Source organism: Dermacentor silvarum, chromosome 7, assembly GCF_013339745.2.
Source record: "Dermacentor silvarum isolate Dsil-2018 chromosome 7, BIME_Dsil_1.4, whole genome shotgun sequence".
In the NCBI taxonomy this organism is placed as follows: Eukaryota; Metazoa; Arthropoda; class Arachnida; order Ixodida; family Ixodidae; genus Dermacentor; species Dermacentor silvarum.
In genome coordinates, this window is record NC_051160.1 from 38,658,786 (window position 1) to 38,676,058 (window position 17,273).

A 17,273-nucleotide genomic window follows, 5' to 3' on the forward strand; every position below is an offset into this window, starting at 1 on the left:
GCTAACATTTTCCTTTTATCTTTTTGTGCAACCTTGCTAACACCTATATATGTCACACTCAAAAATAAGGGCTTCAATTTTAAGTGAGCGTGCTGTCCTGTGTCACTTTCTGTCGTCCTGTGTCACGCTGTTAAAAAGATCGGCTACATGACTCTTCTCGTATGTGCCCCATAACTTGTCGCCCATACTTTAACATCGGTCCAGGAAGAACTCTGGTAATTTCATGCATTTAGAGTAATTTCATGCATAATTTATACAATTATTTAAAAATAAATTGGTGTCCTAATATGGCGCTCATCAATTTTATTGGCATGTATAGCTCGTACATTTACGGCACTTTGAAGTTGTAAAACATCTTATTTGGGATTCCCCACCTCTTGGCAAGCTTGCAGGGTTTTCATATGGTCTGCAAATAAAAGAAAACAAAGCTCATTTATTTGGTTCGCACTACAAAGGGACAAGTTTCAAGTTTATTTACTTTATTAAGGTGATGAACTTGTTTTCACGTATCTGATCTTACAAAGCACAGGTGCTTATATAAAGCATTCCACTTTATTCTCTATCGTTGGATAGGTACACTCAGCTAGTAAAAAAAAAAAACGCCGGAAGGTGCTAGGTTGCCTTCATAAGTTCCCTTTACTACAAAGCGGTGGGCACAAGTATGCGCTTTTTCTGTTCTTTCGTATTAACAGCTCGCAAGTGCACACCATTCCGGCCGTCTACAGGAACACGCGAATTTCCTTTGCGAACGCCTTGAACGCGTCACTTGTTTGGAGACCGTCCCCACTCCTCACCTCTGTAAGCACCTGCAACACACGAACACGTCCTGGTGAACTCTTTCCTCGCGTGCACCCCTTCACCATCAAACAGTGTGTAGGTGAGAGGAGAGACGTATTGGCGGTTTTTGAATGGATTGCTCAGTCTGTTCCATAGACTTAAGCGGATCGGCTCCAAATTTATTCAACAAATTCGGCTACAATAGCTCAAAAGTCCTTTCTTAAAAGGCGTTTATAACGTCTTGAAAAAAAATGCTTTCCAAAACACGAAATGCGTCCCACTCGCAACTTTGGTAGCAGGAGCGAGATGCCGTGTTGGGGGAATGAGACAAATTGCGTATGCCCTTAATATTTTTCCCATGAACCTACGTGCGCACGTGTCAACATTTCACGCAAACATGGTCCGTACAACGTAAAACTCTTCCCCAGTGATTTTATTTAATGTCCTGATTACATAATAACCTAACCACTGATGAAAGCGTTGGGCACGGACCAGCAGCGTGCTCCCCAGTAAACTGCTGTCCTCGATTGTAGGAGGTTATTTGTGTTTTCCTTGTGAGTAAATATCACAGCTAACTTCGAGAAGTCTTCCTTACCTAATTGGCCGACAAGAAGCAAGGAGCTCAAGCAAGTGAAGCTAGTTTCTGTGGGTGCACGGAAGCACATTGAAAGCACATAATGGAGCAGAAGGATGGTGCTAGCACCAGCAATTGGTCCCCTTTCCTGCGCTTAGCTTGAGGCGGCTGGTCCTTTAACATTGAGGAGGTAAACATCACCGCTAAAATGTGCCCTCAGCCAAGAAGTGTTGGCTGACCGACGTCTTATATGTGCCCAAAGGGCTCGACAACGTTGTACTGCAGGCAAAAATTTTCTTTACACGTAAAGGAATGCATCCTACCCGGCAGTTACTTTCGGAACGGGGCGATAATTCTGCGTTGCTCAGAATATTGATGTATCTTAAGCGCGTGGATGCCACCTTGACCTAATCTGTTTTCGCTGTTTTGTGATGTTACAAGACAGGCAGGAGACATTTTAACGAATAGAAGATGGCTTATGGCGAAAAAGTCGTAGAATGGAAATGAATTATTTTTCTTTTCTTCAGCTTAATCATGTGCAAAGAGTATGTGCACGCTCTATCAGATGGGAAGTTTTCGCGGCTTTCGTGACGTCACGTGCAGAAAAGGAGAAAAGGTGAAGTTGGGGTGGTCCGAAAAGTTTTACAACAACCATGGAGGGCTTGTGACAGAAATACGACAGAAAGTGTTTGTAGTAGTTTTATGCTGGAGCAGCCATAAATTTCAGTTTTTTTTGTATTGCCCGATGTTTTCATTTTCACACTACACATATATCAGAAAGAACAAGAAACATTATTTTTTTCTCCTCTTTCTTGCTTTAATCACCTGCACCACTATATTCTTGAGTCAGTGCTCTTACGTTTTGCCCATGAGAAGGCCGACTGATATTTTCTTGCAAAAGTGTATGAGCACAATTCCACAAAAAGAAATGTTATTCACTGTCGTCATGCCCTTTTCATATTCAGTTCTTGGCATGTTCTGCGGCTGTGTGTCAAGGAGGGTTAAGCCACTCTACAACATGGTTACTTACAACGTCAAGGAATATATTTTGTCGTCTAATGAGTCCGCTGTCTCCTGAACGTCTACGTTTTTGTTGCCGTATACAGGGTGTTCAAAATTAAGCTTTAGGGATTTTGGAAATCGCTTGTGGCAGGTAGCATAATTCTTATCATCGAGCGGGGTTATTCGATGAGGTGGACATTACTAGCACGAGATATCGAAACACATATTCAAGTAACAAATCTTCACTAATACACTTCTTAGTTACGTACTTAACAACATATATTGCAATCGACGAATTGTAGCCGGTGAGTCGGTCACTCGGTTACACAATGAATTTTTCGGACATCATCAGTGCACTTTTCTCTTTCAGCAATATCGCTACTTGTATACTAGACTGGGGCCACATATAATGTTTTGAATGCATGCACATCTGATTATTTTCGGTGTCAACCAAGGTCCCTACTTTCTTACTATCCTTGGTGTCTTTCTTAGGTGTCATGTATCCAATACTTTTATACAATTGTTACCTTCGTCAAGCCAGCCTCCTCCCGAAATATTCATTGTGCTTTGGATAACCGTATGCTCGCATATCTCTACACTACAGCGCATCATAAAGAAACCGAGTGCCCTCGTCTACTGTTTTTACTGTCACCCGATGACCAGTGCTCGCAAAACTAACAGTAGCAGTGATACATAAGCCCATAGAAGACGAGATGGCTTAAGAAGATAGTCTGAGTCAAGGTGGTGTTAAGCGAGTGCGTGCTGTATGGTCGGTGGTGGTTCAATATACTGCTTAGAAAGGGACCCTATAATCACTAGACAGCGCAACAAATGACTAGAACAAGTAACAATTCCAAGCATGTACAACTAACCAACTCACCTATCAACCTGAACTGCAGAATAAAGATTCTAAACAGAGCCTATGCGTGTCTATAAGAAAGAAAGCTAGTCCAGGTACTGAACTCACGGTGACCGCAGTTTCTGAGGTAGTATTCTAACAGAGTTAAGTGGGACGTTAGCAGCTTCTAGTGCGACACCGGAATAAACAACTATTTCAAGCGCAGGGGCCAAAAAATAGGGCAAATCCGTGATGTGGTAACCGGCTAAGTTGAAGAAGTGTCATGAAAAAAAAAAAATAGTAGCATCCACCTAAAATACAGCACGATGTTACAACGGTAATTCGTACAGATCCGTTCGAAAATACGCTTTATAGGTAAAATATGATTTATCCTAGTCCGGAGATCAAACAAAGGACCCAAGACTTTCAGGGTGGAAGTTCTGACAACAAAGATAGCCAGTGGGTGAAGAGATTGATGTGCGAGGCGGAAATTACGACCAACCCACAAATATAAGGACAGTAAGTATAACAACATAGTCTGTAACTCTAACGACTGAGAAAATGAGGGCGTTAACAGTTTGCAGTGCGAGGCTGAAATATTCATCTACTGAAGCGTAGAGACTCTTAATATGGCCCCTGAGTTCTGTGGAAGGTTGCGAAATGGAAGAAGTGTGATAAAACACGAAACTGACATCCACCTAAAACGTAGCATGAAGTTACGAAGGAAACCACACGGGTTTCTTTGATAGAATGCTGCGCTGTGTACGAGAAAATATCGTGGCCCGGAGATCAAACCAAGAACCAATGTTTTTCTACAACTGTAGCTCGAACTTAGATATGAAGGCGCTAGCAGATTGGCATGCGAGGCCGAAATAACTGACGCTTAATATGGCTACTCATTTCTGCGGAAGCACGCAAAATGCAAGATGTTTCATGACATTGGAAATTGGCATCAACTACAAATCTAGCCCTAAGGCAAAAAGAGATACTTCCAAAGCTGCAGTTTAGAAGAATGCTTGGCTGTAAAATGAATGTTTTACTGGTCCGGAGATCAAATCAAAGACCAACGCCTTTCCGGACTGGTAAGTTAAGTAATGGAGCTCACGAGGATGAAGCTGATTGCTGTGTGACACCGAAGTAACTAACTACACGAAGCATAGAGGCATTGAATAGCTACTCAGTTCTATGTAGGTCGACAAAGTACAGGAAGTCTCGTAAAATAGAAAACTGACACCCACCTGAAGTCTATCATCAAGCGACAAAGAAACCTTACGCTGGTTGCCTGAAGTAATGCTTGACAATTGCAGAAAACTTAGTTCTGGTCCGGATATCAAATCAAGAAATAACGCATTTCCGGTGTGGTAGCTCCAGCAACAGAGTCAACCAGGAGGTCAGCAAATTACACAGAAATATAGAAGTAATCGACAACTAGACGCATTCCGACACTGTATATGGCATCTCAGTTCGGCGAGAGTGACCTAACTGGGGGAGGTGCCAGGAACAATAAAATTCACATCAACCTGCAATCTTACACCACACTCCGATAGAAACACCCCATACTGGTGCTTTATATAGAATGCTCAGGAGGTCAAGAAAAAATTGTTCTCAGCCGGTGATCGAACCAACTACTTTAAGGGGATGTCGCTCTTAGAACTGAGCTAATGATGACGTCAGCAGACCGCAGTGTCAGACCAAAATAAATGCCACTGAATATGGCAACTCAGCTCTGCGGAAGTCACTGACGTGGAGGAACTGTCCTGAAATTGAAAATTGGCGTCCAATTGAAATTTAGCACAAATTTATAAAGGAAATCCCCATGCGGGTGCTTTAGAAAGAGTGCTTCAGAATTCAAGAAAAATTGTTTTGGTCGCGTGAATAAACAAAGGTCCAACGAATTTCCAGAGATGTAGCTCTAACAACTGAGCTAATCACGATGCTATCAGATTGCAGCGCGAAGCCGTAAATACTGACACTGAATGTGGCAACTCAGTTCTATAGAAGCCACGAAAATGGAAGCGGTGTCAAGAAATTTAAAACTGCCGTCTACATGATTACTTGCGCGAAGCTAGAAATGAAAGCCCCCATACGGGTGCTTCCCAGCAGGTTAGAAGCTCGTAAGGCAAGGCAGACATTTTCCATCACTAGAAGCATAGGGGCACTGTAAATGACAACTCCATTCTGCGGAAGCCGGCAAAATAGAGGAAATATTATGAACTAGAGCAATTTCATTCACTTGAAATCAAGCATGAAGCTACAAAACAAACAAGCGTTTTTTTTTTAAACAATGCTTCGCCGTTGAAGAAAAATTGGCCCGGTTACGCAGATCAAACCAAAAACCAACACCTTCCTGGGGCGATTACTCTAGAAATTTAGCAAACAATGTCGATAGAAGATTCCAGGGCGATGCCTAAATAATAGAGGCCTTGAAAGATCGGGACAATGAAAATGGCAACTTATGTCTAAGGAAGCCGCAATGTCAAGCAGGTGTGACGAAATTGAAAATTCAAATCCATTTCAAATCGAGCACCAAGCTACCAAGACAACCTATAGGATTTCCTTAGGAAGAATGCTCCACGTTTAAATAACCTTGTCCTGGTGCGGGGATGGAAGCGAGGGCCAGCGCCTTTCTGGTGTGGTAGGTCTAACTGCTCAGCTAACCAGGATGTTGAAGAGTGGAGTTGGAGGCCAGGAAATATACTACGTGAAGGGCGGAGATACTGAGTATGGCCAATCAATTCTGAACAAGTCTGACTACAAGGTGGATGCAGTTTCACGAAAGGAAAGTTAGTATCAACCTGCATGGTAGCACGAAATTTCAAAAGCTCATAAAATTTTTTTAAAGAAATGCTTCGCAGTGTAAGACAAATTAGTCATGATCCAGTGATCGAACACCTTTCTGGCGTAGCCGCTCTAACTTTTGCGCCGACTAGGAGGCCAGGAGATTGCTGGGCGAGATTGCATTATTTAACAACTCGAAGTGTAAACTTGAAAGTTTTTTTGCACAAGTGATCCGTCCTGTGCAGTTATATTCATTGACTAATTTGCAGCCTGTCTCGCGTTTCTTTCATCCGCACGTTTCGGGCGCAACGCAATGCATGAATATGTATATTCTTATCAACGCGCACTGCGCCTCATTTGAAAGACAGTGATGGGAAAGCTGCTACAATTGCTCCAAGTTGCTACATCCATGCCACAAATCAGCGAGCCTGCTCTGAAGCTGCACCTGGCTCCGCGCCGCGCAATCTCGGTGGCCAGAGCCAAGAGTACTTGTCGACGACGCCATGAGGCAGTTACCACCACCCCTATACGCAGATTGCCTTCGCATTTCCTTCTATTCAAAAAAAAAAACCGAGCTAGTGCAATAGAATCCAGTGCACGGGTTGTGCCATGCAGGGTTGCCAGGTTAGGTGACTTCTCGCCAACTTTGCTACATTTAGAGCCTCTTGGCAACCGAAAATCGGCGGTTGGCGACTTGGTGGTAACTTTTCTGGCTCCCTTTGGCGGTGCCAATACGTGTAGGTAGGGTCGAAATCAATCGCATTCCTGCCACGGCTCCCTCAACGCGACAAGCCCAAAAGGCAGATCTCGAAGTCCGTGATTTTGTGTTTTGCAAGCGCCGGAAGCAAATCCAGAGGCTGAAACATATCACAGCCTGAATATCGCCAGTGGGCCTCCTCATCTTGCCGTCCCGGGTTGTCTAGGAATGCCCAAAACGCTTCGTATGCCACGCGCACTGGCTGAAATCACTGCCTTAGACAGGCCGCAAATGTCAGGGACGGATAATTTATTCTTTTCTTGACGAAGATACAGTGCTCAGATTGGCCCAGTTAATTGCGGGTTCTGATATGCCACTTGACAGATACTTTCATAATTAAAGATGCTCAAGGTGGACCGAAACATCCACTTCTTTCAAAGCTCTGCAAGACACTTCTATCACTTCCACATGGCAACGCTAATGTCGAGCGTGGGATTAGTGAAAATTCAAGAGCCCTGCATGACAGGTCAAATCTGTCTCTGTGGAGCATAAATGACAGTCGTCACATCATGTCATAAGCAAAAAGGTTTCACTGCAATCCGTGCCTGTTTTGATTTAATGCTGATGTCATCCGGGCTGTCAAGGGGGCATCAAAACAATATGGGGAGCGCCTTCTAGTTGAACAGATAGCACCAAAGCGCCTTTGAACAGATGCAGAGCAAAACTAAACCACTGCGAATGAAAGCAAAAATCACGCTAAAGAGGAAGTGGCTGAGGCAGAACGAATGTCCAAAAATGCCGAATTGTTGACTCAGTGGGGCATGATGCTGAGGAACCTCTCAGACATTGAGAGGCAAGGGAAAACTTGCTGAAGTAAGAGAAAAAATGATTGAAAGTATTTCTCACTTGGATGCTGCAGATAAGGGGTAGAAAGTGCAGGGATATTTAATGAACTGAGATTCATTATTGTAGTCTTGTTTCCATCATGTCTCATACTTTGGTGCGAGTTTGATTAAAGCTTGCAATAATTATGCTGTCAGTGAACTCATGCTTGCACTGTATGCATGCACAATGACTCATGCTTGCACAATGACTAAGGCTAGTCATTTCTTAAAAGGCATGCGTCGTACATTTATTAGGCAACCATGTAATTAAAGCAATAAATATGATCTTGGCCTGTTTTTCTTCTTTTTTGCAACCTGCTACAAACCTGAGGGCAGCTGCTAGAAATCGGCATTTTTTTCTGCTACAAAACTTGCTCCAAAACGCTTTTGGCCATTCCCATCACTGCAAAGGCATCACAAGTTTTATCTCCTCGTGCACTTGAGTAATGCAGTAAGTGAATATGTTAAAGCAACCCTGAATTGAAAAGTTCTAGTAGATCACCTATGAAATATTGACACGTGTACTTTTTACCTGTTTTCTGCGGACTACATTTCATCCGCTAACTCAATGTTACCGCTCAGCGCAGGACTCACCTGCCTGATTTCGAAGTTACTCTAATGTTATCGATGGTTCTATCCGTTCTCTGTTGTCACTGAACCTTGTGTAAACTGGTTGTATGATAGACGCAAATTGCTCTTCTTTCTGGGGTTTTACGTACCAAAGCCAGTTCTGATTATGAGGCACGCCGTAACGGAGGGCTCCGGATTAATTTTGACCATCTGCGGTCCTTTAACATGAACTGCAACACAAGCACACTGGCGTTTTTCATTTCGCCTCCATCGAAATGCGGCCACCACGGCCGTGATTCGATGCCGCGACCTAGTGCGCAGCAGCGCAACGCCTTAGCCCCTGATCCACCACGGCGTGTTCGACGCAAATTGTGTGGTACCTTCTGAAAGGCACACCGGCAGCAGCGATTACGCTGGAGCCTTCGACGAGTCATGTATAAAAGTCCGCGCTCTTGACGCGCAGATCAGATCTTCGACGATCGCCGATTGTGTTCGCCGCTATCGTTGTGCTTTGAATGTCACTTGCTTTTAGGGGGGGGGGGGGGGGGGGGCAAGTTCGCTCAATAAATAGTTTCGTAAGTCAGAGTTTTGCCGTCACTACAAAGAGACCTCGTGATAAAGTATCTCGTTATGCACAAATATATGTGCTTGCAATATATCGTTCAGAGTATGCATGTGCTGGGGTCTTAATACCGCGCTAAAAACACTCCAGTCAAGTTGAATTTGATATAATAAATAAAATATATTTCATGCACCGGAACTTAAAGAAAGTTTAATGTCGACACCGTGAAAAGTTATCGCGGGAGGAGTTATAGGCTGTTGAATTATTAAAACAGATACATAAATTTATACAGTTCAGCAGATACTTGTAGTGTACCACTAATTCTGTTTCGGATTTATAGAACCAGCAGACCTAGATGTATGCAACATTATATGTTTAACCTGGGTACTCTTCATTTACGTCTGTAGCGATGTGAAATGCGTAGTGGCATATCTATATTCCTTTTTTTTATGAGTGCAAGAAACTGCTAAGGTACTTACGCTTACACGTTGTCACACATTCGGAACAAGTTGCAAAACCTTTTGGGTCTTTTTGACAAGTTTGAAAAATGCGTTGTTTGCATTTACTTTTGTTTTCGTCGAAATACCACCTCGTGGCTTCCACACTTTTATTGCCACAATGCTTCTCTTTTTGTGGCGGTAACAAGCATATATCTCTTTTGCGACTGTATCTCCCTGCAAAGAAAAAAAAACGACATCGGCAGATGTATTAAGGGTTTCGATTTGTGCTTACAAGGAATGTCTTATGTAAGATCTAGCCGGGATCGCCCTTTGGCGCTGAATTGTCTCGTCCTCAGGTTAATGAATCTCAATTCTTGATGGCTATACAAAGCTGCAGTCAGCCAAAAGGTAGCCCTATTTTACTAAAGCAGTTGCGAATGCGGAGCCTGTTCTATTCAGACACTCGCGAACATCAAAGTAAAAGTCCCAGTGCATTTGGCCGATTCCCCTTTTTTCCAATGCTGGAATCGGGCCCTTATGTGTATTAGGACAATGTAATTGTTCATATCTCAAATATGTGAAACTCTCCGTTTCAAGTGTATTACTTTGGAATGTTTAGTCGCTAAGAGGCGCACAATACTGCCATTGATAAGAGCTACAATGGTAAGCATCGAAAAAAAATCCAGGCGGAATCGATCTCGCGATCACTGTCAACGGCGGTGAGATGATCATTGAAGCGCCACATACCATACTACCAGTGCAAAAAGCCTTTATGTATGAGCCGTGTACTGCAGCCTGGTTCTTATCTTATCCTTCAGGAGCGACGGAAAATTCCGCGTGAAGTTCTCATTTTGCGTCGCCTCCGAAATTGCACAGGCCGTACACCAGTGTACACCAGTGCATTTTGCTGCAGCTCGACTCGCCCATCACGCTTCCTCCTGGACACACTGCGTCATCTCGACACACCAGCGATAAATTCGAGCGAAATCGCTCCGTTTCCATGGTTCTTAGGTTGCACTGTTGGCGCGCTGGTACGTATCAGGCATATACTGCAGCCGAAAAGACATCATTCGAGGGAAAGTGCCAGGAGATGATGAATTAACAGTCGATTTAGTAAAATATGGACGAGATAATGTGTTTGAAAAGTTTGCGGCCCTTTTCCCACAATGCCTCATGATTTCAAGTGTACCAGAAAGCTGGAGGAATTCCCTTGTTTTACTAATCCATATAAAAGAAAACGTTAAATTGCTTGCTTTCTGTATTGTACCAAGTGTTCAACAAGGTATTTTCTAATATATCAAGGGCAGCACTTAGCACGTACAACTAACCAAGTGATGAAGCCAGCTTTAGAAAGGAGTGTTCTACAATGTATCACAACTATGTCATCAATTAGGTAATTGAATTATCTGCGGAATAGCTTTCTATATGGCTTTCATTGGTTATACTTTTATTGGAGAGTGTTGCATACAGGTAGCATAATCGAAAATTTATTTTTTTGTTCTAGTTGTGAGCGGTACTGAGCACTAACTTTCTGGCGAAATGTCTTCGGCCAACAATGACAGCCAGCCAGACAGATTGTTGGTCTATTGCAGGAACACTGGACGAGAAAGAAGTTTGGCACGTAACTCGCTTGATTCTTATTTTTTCAGTGCTTTCAGAGGAAACAGACCGATGGAAGACACCCGGCTGCAGGGGTTTCCCATATGTGATATAAAGAAAATAAATATACACCTTGGGTTTACATATGAGAAGAGCTGTCTGTACAAACACTAAAAACAAAAGCCTATGTACCTTGGGATGAAGCTTACTTTCAGTTTCCTGCCTGGGGTTTCGCCTTTATAACTAAAAAACTTTCCGCAAAGTTTTTTTTCTTTTGTTCATTTTGCTTATTGTCGATGTTCTTTGCACATTTAGATAAAGGAATGAACATTTTTTTGTTGTTTATGTGTGCCGTCATTATGCTTTACGAGAAGGCGTTTGATTGAGTAGAGATACCAGCAGTGATGGAGGCAAGACGTAGTCAATAAATGCATGATGCATACGTGAATACTTTTGTAAATATATTAAAAGATTCCACAGCTACCTTAATTTTCTACAAGAAAAGTGGAAGAATGCCTATCAAGAAAGAGGCGAGGCAAATAGACACTCTCTCTTCATTCCCTTTCTTTTCATGTTTAAATGAAGTATTCAAGCAATTACAATGGGAATAATTATAAGTGAGGATCAATGGCGAAGATCTCAACAAACTTCGATTTCTAGGAGACGAACAATGTCCTGCTCAGCAACAACAGCGATTAATTGCAACAAATTATTGGGAAACTTCACAATCATTATTATTAGATTCATTATTCATTCAACATCATTCAACAATCTATAATATTATTTCTTAGAAGACAAAGGTAATGATCAAAATGCCTGGCGGCAGAATATGCAAAACAAGTATTTGTTTGCATACCGATTCACAGTGCTGCAGTATTACGCTTGTGGCGTGATGCCTTGTACTCAATGCACGGAATTTTGCGTGTGTTGTATTCGCACGAATCCGGCTGCACAGAGGTAGGAAAGGTTCACATCAGAAGGACACTGTATCAGAACGTGTGCTGAGACGCTATTAGTCTGCTTTTGATAGCCCCTTAGCCAGCCTCTACAGCGACAGTGATATACACACACACCAATGTGAATGAAAAAAAAGATTACTTCATCCCCCGCTAAAGGGAACCATGTGCGGATGCGAAGCAGCGGGGAGATGGTTATCTTGAGCGGGAGATGGATCCACCACTCGACGTTGACGTTTCGATTCGGCTTCCCGAGCCCGGAGCTCAGGGTCCGCTTGCCGCCGTTCACGTTTCCTTTCGGCTTCGCGAGCCCGAAGTTCGGGATCGCCACGTCGCCGCTCCCGTTTCGCGGCAGCGGCTCGAGCGCTCATCGCGGCGCTGCACAGGAGAGAGAATGAGGCGCGCGCGCTCCGTCATTTTTATACCGGGGAACTACCGTGGTGCCGCCAGGGGAGTATGCAGCTGTCGCACCACCTGTCGTGCGCGCTGCTCCGTAGAGTAGAGGATTCCTAGAGGAGAGAAAGGGGGGAGCATAGGAGAGGAGAGAGAGGGAGACGGGACGCGCATGCGCCGAGGGGCGTGGGACGCGGGCGCCGCTCCGTAGAGTAGAGGATTCCTAGAGGAGAGAAAGGGCGGGAGCGTAGGAGAGGAGAGAGAGAGGGAGGGGACGCGCATGCGCTGGGGGGTGTGGGACGCCGCGGGACGGAAGGAGGGACGGAAAAAGCCCCCGCCATAAGCTGCTTCGCATCTAAAAATTGGTGTGGTGAAGCATTGGTTAACCCTGGTTGATCGCGAAAGCGTCAGTGCCCTGGATAGGCCCATTGTCGAGATGTGGCCGAGGTGTGGTTTCACAATGCTATACAGACATGTTTGCAATGAATACAGTGTTTATTCATCAGTTTTTTATGCCTATGAAGACACTCCGATGATCAGTAAAGTAGTGAGATTTGGTTGCAAGTCTTAGCTGGGCCCAACTCTATACTCGGGAAACGGCGGCAATGTCTGCTTTCGGGGCTCCGTAAAGGTCTAAATATAAGTATGGCTTTTTGGGCTAGTTGGTTAGATACATCAGAGGTGGTCATAGTGCTAGAAGACGCGGACAAGACACGTCCTGTTCTCTCGTTCTTGTCCGTGTCTTCTAGCGCTATGACCACCTCTGATGTGCCTAAATATAGTCCGACATAGCGGGAACGCGCGAACACGTTATGTCACGTTGGCGAGAACAGCGGCTATAGTTTGACCAATGGTTCGACGTACTGGCGCCGCCAACGTAACCGGACGCGCGGCCATTTCGCGCCGACGCACTCGGTGTCTGATGACGCTCGCCCGCACGCACGCACGCACGCACGCACGCACGCACGCACGCACGCACGCACACACACACACACACACACACACACACACACACACACACACACACACACATACACACACACTCGCATAGACGCACGCACGCACCCCCCCCCCCCCCGCCCCCACACACACCGATAACGTCGGACTATAAACGCGCCTTAATGCTCTCTTGTGGTTTGACCTCTAGCTCTCAAGGTGAAAACTGCTGAGTCGCCGACGGCTGCCCGAGGTGGCCTAATGAAGCTATCGCTTCAAAAATCATCGCAGGTGGCGTGCTGCAAGTGCTTTTCGTTAATTATACTTGGCATGATCTGTGGTTTCAGTGTAATTCTTTCACTACTAAAACGGCGGTGGTTTCACTATTAGAACGGCAGTGGCACCGACGGCGCGAATGCGCCTAGCATTTCGTTAAAATACGAAAAAAGCAATGCCAATAACGTTTCATTACCGTTCACATGATTGTCGTTTCGCATGATGGTAAACGAAACCCTAAGATAAAGCTAAAATTACTCTCCAGACAAACTTTTTACCGGTTACTGAACAAGGTCCTAAACCGATATTGTTGCGATGTGCGTGAAGCCGTACAGAACCTGAACCAAAAAAAGAAAACATAAATTAGGCCTATGTTGGTAATTGCGCGGAGCTAGTGATTTTTTCCCACCAACAAAGACATTATCAGTTTACATTCCAGGGATATCCCGGCAAAGGATTTTTTCATGACTCCTTATTCTTCTGTGAACGTTTCCCACATTATTCTAGTGCGAACGAATCATAACGTAAGCACCGAGTGTCGACAACGTTACTTTTGCAAGGATGCGGTCCATGGTCTTTTCCAGCGCGACGGACAGTAAACGTTACCGTAGTGCAGTAAATGTACGGCGCATCCACCTATTTCTAGCAATTTGGAACACGTGTTGCTACTGTGGAGCCCCTGTTGCTACTGCGGAGCCAGAGGATCATAAAATTCTTAAATAACATTCACAACTCTGTCACCAAAAGCACGAAGGTGCAGTGAGCCGGCCTTCTCTGTGGCGCTCTCGTGCATCACACTGCAAAGGTGAATCTTCTCGCTTCAGTCGTTTTCCGTGGGATTTAGCTGACTTCCTATTTCTTGACAGGACAGATTTCAGATGGAATCTGCACATCGGCAAGAAAAATGCTCAATAAGCTGTGCGCGTAAAGCGCAACTTTTTTTTCATGGTGCCCATAGGTATTCGAAATAAATAAGAAAACGAATGCCAAATTGCAGCGTTAAGCCCTCGTATGAAAGAGAAAGCGAGAAGAATGCCTTGAAAGGAAGGAAGGCATTGAGGTTAACGAAGTCTGAGCCTTTAGAAGCTATCAATTAATATATGTAAAAAAATCAGGGTACTTACAACCGCATCGTCGCTCACACATTTTCTTCGTCTCAAAATTGTTGCTGTTACCTTCGCATCCTCCGTAGACGAAAGCCTCGCACTTTCCTTTTGAGTTGTAATGCCAGGCCTTAATGCTAGCTTTGCATGGCCCCGTCACTGCAGGCAGTTGGCATCCGGCGGGTTTCCATTCTTTGTTTCCTAAACAACCGATTATATTGGATTTCATTTGGTTAAAAGTCATACATTGAGATGCATAGGCAGCGTGTTAGGCATACAGCAATAAAAAAAGACTTTTAAGCAGTTCAAGAAGAGTATCTACGAAACTTTACCTAATTTTCGCCAATGCAATCTCTTTCGCTACCAAACGATCATCATGACGTTCAAAGGCATGGTTTGGCAGATTGCGGTACCCCTTAGTTTTGAGTTATTGCTACTGCCGCTCATACAGGGTGTTTTTTTTTAGCTGCACCATTTTTTAATTGCCTGTGGCAGATAGGAGAATTCGAATCCTTGATCTAAATTACTCGATGATGCGGCCATTACGTCTACGCGAAAACAAAATGCTTGACTGAGTAATATGCAACATTACGCTTATTTACATTTGTATAGAATTATTTTACGGAACATATTTAATCATAGGTTTGTAGATAGTGAGTTCGCAAGGCGATACCACTTGCAACGAGCTTTCGGGACTGCACCAGTTTCGAGATATAATTTTCAATGTGTCTGACCAAATAAATGCATTGCTGCTCCAGTTATTTTTGTGCTTAAATACATAATACATCGTTTTCATTAAAAAAAAACAACTGGAACGCTATGACGTTTCGCCGGGTACTTTGAAAATTAATTGTTCGAAACTGGTGCAGCCTTGAAAATTTGTTTCAAGTGGATACGCCTTGCGAACTCACCGTCCATAATGTGTAGAAATAAATAGATGCTCTAAAGTACCTAATTGGAAAGTTAATTAGCATGATTCGATAAAATATTCATTTAAGCCTTTTGATTTCTCGTAGAGGTGATGGCGCACTCATCCTGTCATTTAAATCAACGACTAGAATAGTGCTGTGGACCACAGGCAAATTTCTAAAGATTCGTTCACCTTATGTTTGTGCTTCATCTGTGTCACAATGTCTGCAATATCGAACACCGAAAAAAATATTGCAAACCACCATGCCAGAATGTTACTCCATTAGAAGCTACCGTTGTTATTGAAGTGGCTGAAGTGAGCAGCTTGTTTATCAAGTGCACGATACGCCTAGGCAGACTAATGTATTGTTTGAGAGTAGCCATGGTAATTATTTTACCACAGCTGTTTGACATAAGCACAAAGCACACAAGTAAAAATTATCAAGTGTAAGCAATATTTAATGCGACACTCGCTTTGCGATTCCTTGTTCCGCCAGTACAAATTGCAGGTACAGATTATATGCTCTAGACAATATATTCAACAAATTAGTCTTTGCAAACTTTTATGAACATCGTAACATGGCGATGCAAACGTTGTAACAATCACATGTAGCAAAAATGACCATCCATATAGAACAATGGAACATTTATCAGTACAACAATTTGTGGGTGAAATCTTAATTTCCTCTCAAGAACCAAAAAGTCCGAAAAGCATAACTACGGAAGCAGCAAGGCTGAATACATCTGATTTAAAACCCTGCAACTAGTATGTAATAACGCTTCTTGTGCTCCTTCCTTAACCCTGTGTAAATACATATAACGGCAGGAACACGTGATTGGCATCATTAAGACACCAGAAAACTTAAAAATTATGTTCTTTTACCAGGTAACCAGGACTACCAATTCAACAAAAGAGTGCATTTAGGTGTTTACTTACCATATGCGCAAACTATGCATGTCAGGCCGTATACAAAAACTGCAAACTCAATGTAGCCCATCCGCTTAGATTTACATGCAGGTAATACGGCATATAAGCCTTGTGTTCGCGATAACGTCGTTTGCAACTACTTAAAGCATTTGGTAGAGTTTTTTTTTAAACGTCTACTCTAAAGCATTTAAATGTTAGAAGGAAAATGAGAGGTATATTCAAAATGCATTGTTCTCTTAAACAAAAAAGGCCAGTACACTCCGGACAGCTAACTTTTTGAACATCTACATATTACTCCACATGCATTGGGAGAGAAGATTCATCCTCGCATTCATATTGTCGTTTAAACGAATATCTGAAGTTATTCGTCCTGTATGACCTCACGCATTTTTGCTTTCATTAACTGAACAATGAAAGAGTGCGCGTTAAGATTTTTCCATTTCTATTTCAACAACTTGCGATGTGAGGCAGTGGTAAAATATAATCTAAATTTAAGGAACCTGACGTCACTGGTGTATTCGCTGAGCTTTACAGCAGTGGTCATTGTTTCATATCAAAGTTTGTAACAGGGGGACAGCGTTTCACTCCTTGGCAGATATCGATAATGGTAAATATGGCTAACTTCAATTCTCAAGCCAGTCTTTAATGAATAAATATTGTAGGTATCCGTCCAGAAAAACTTATTTTAGAAACTCCCTAAACCACATGCCTTACTAAGTGCAGACAATATTATTATAGCGTTTTGTTTGGTGCCATGATAAAGCAGTATCCATGGAAACACTGTGGCCGTCGCAGCTGCAAGACAGGCATGCGAAAACTAATAAACAATACATTTCGCTGCGCAGACGACATTTGTGAGAACATTTTGCAGCTTGTCTTTCTCTGTAGCAGGCTTTGTTCCGAATACACTGCTTTGCTAGTCCTTTGTGGCCTTGCAGCCACGTCGGCGAAGATGTTCACCACCTGCTTTCGGAACACTCGCAATTCGATATACAATGAACACTGCTACGTGCAACATCGTTAGAAGGCGACCCACCGTTAACCCTGGAAT

At 43.4% G+C, this 17,273-nt stretch overlaps 1 protein-coding gene across 1 annotated transcript; it reads right to left on the minus strand.

Annotated features, from left to right (window-relative positions):
• Nucleotides 1-297: 297 nt before the first annotated feature.
• Nucleotides 298-16,342, minus strand: LOC119459471 (BPTI/Kunitz domain-containing protein-like). Its single transcript, XM_037721236.2, has 4 exons — nt 16,232-16,342; nt 14,407-14,586; nt 9,162-9,356; nt 298-406 (listed from the first exon to the last, which is right to left on the minus strand). Exons 1-4 carry the CDS (start codon nt 16,290-16,292, stop codon nt 357-359), a joined length of 486 nt encoding a protein of 161 aa, XP_037577164.1. The 5' UTR covers nt 16,293-16,342; the 3' UTR covers nt 298-356.
• Nucleotides 16,343-17,273: the final 931 nt, after the last annotated feature.

Excerpts from the sequence above, each read along its gene's own strand:
- LOC119459471 (XM_037721236.2), bottom strand. The coding sequence starts at position 16,292 with ATGGGCTACATTGAGTTTGCAGTTTTTGTATACGGCCTGACATGCATA. Across the intron at positions 14,587-16,231 it reads ATGCATAGTTTGCGCATATG|GAAACAAAGAATGGAAACCC; the intron begins GTAAGTAAACAC and ends TCGGTTGTTTAG. Across the intron at positions 9,357-14,406 it reads GTGTGAGCGACGATGCGGTT|GGAGATACAGTCGCAAAAGA; the intron begins GTAAGTACCCTG and ends TTTTCTTTGCAG.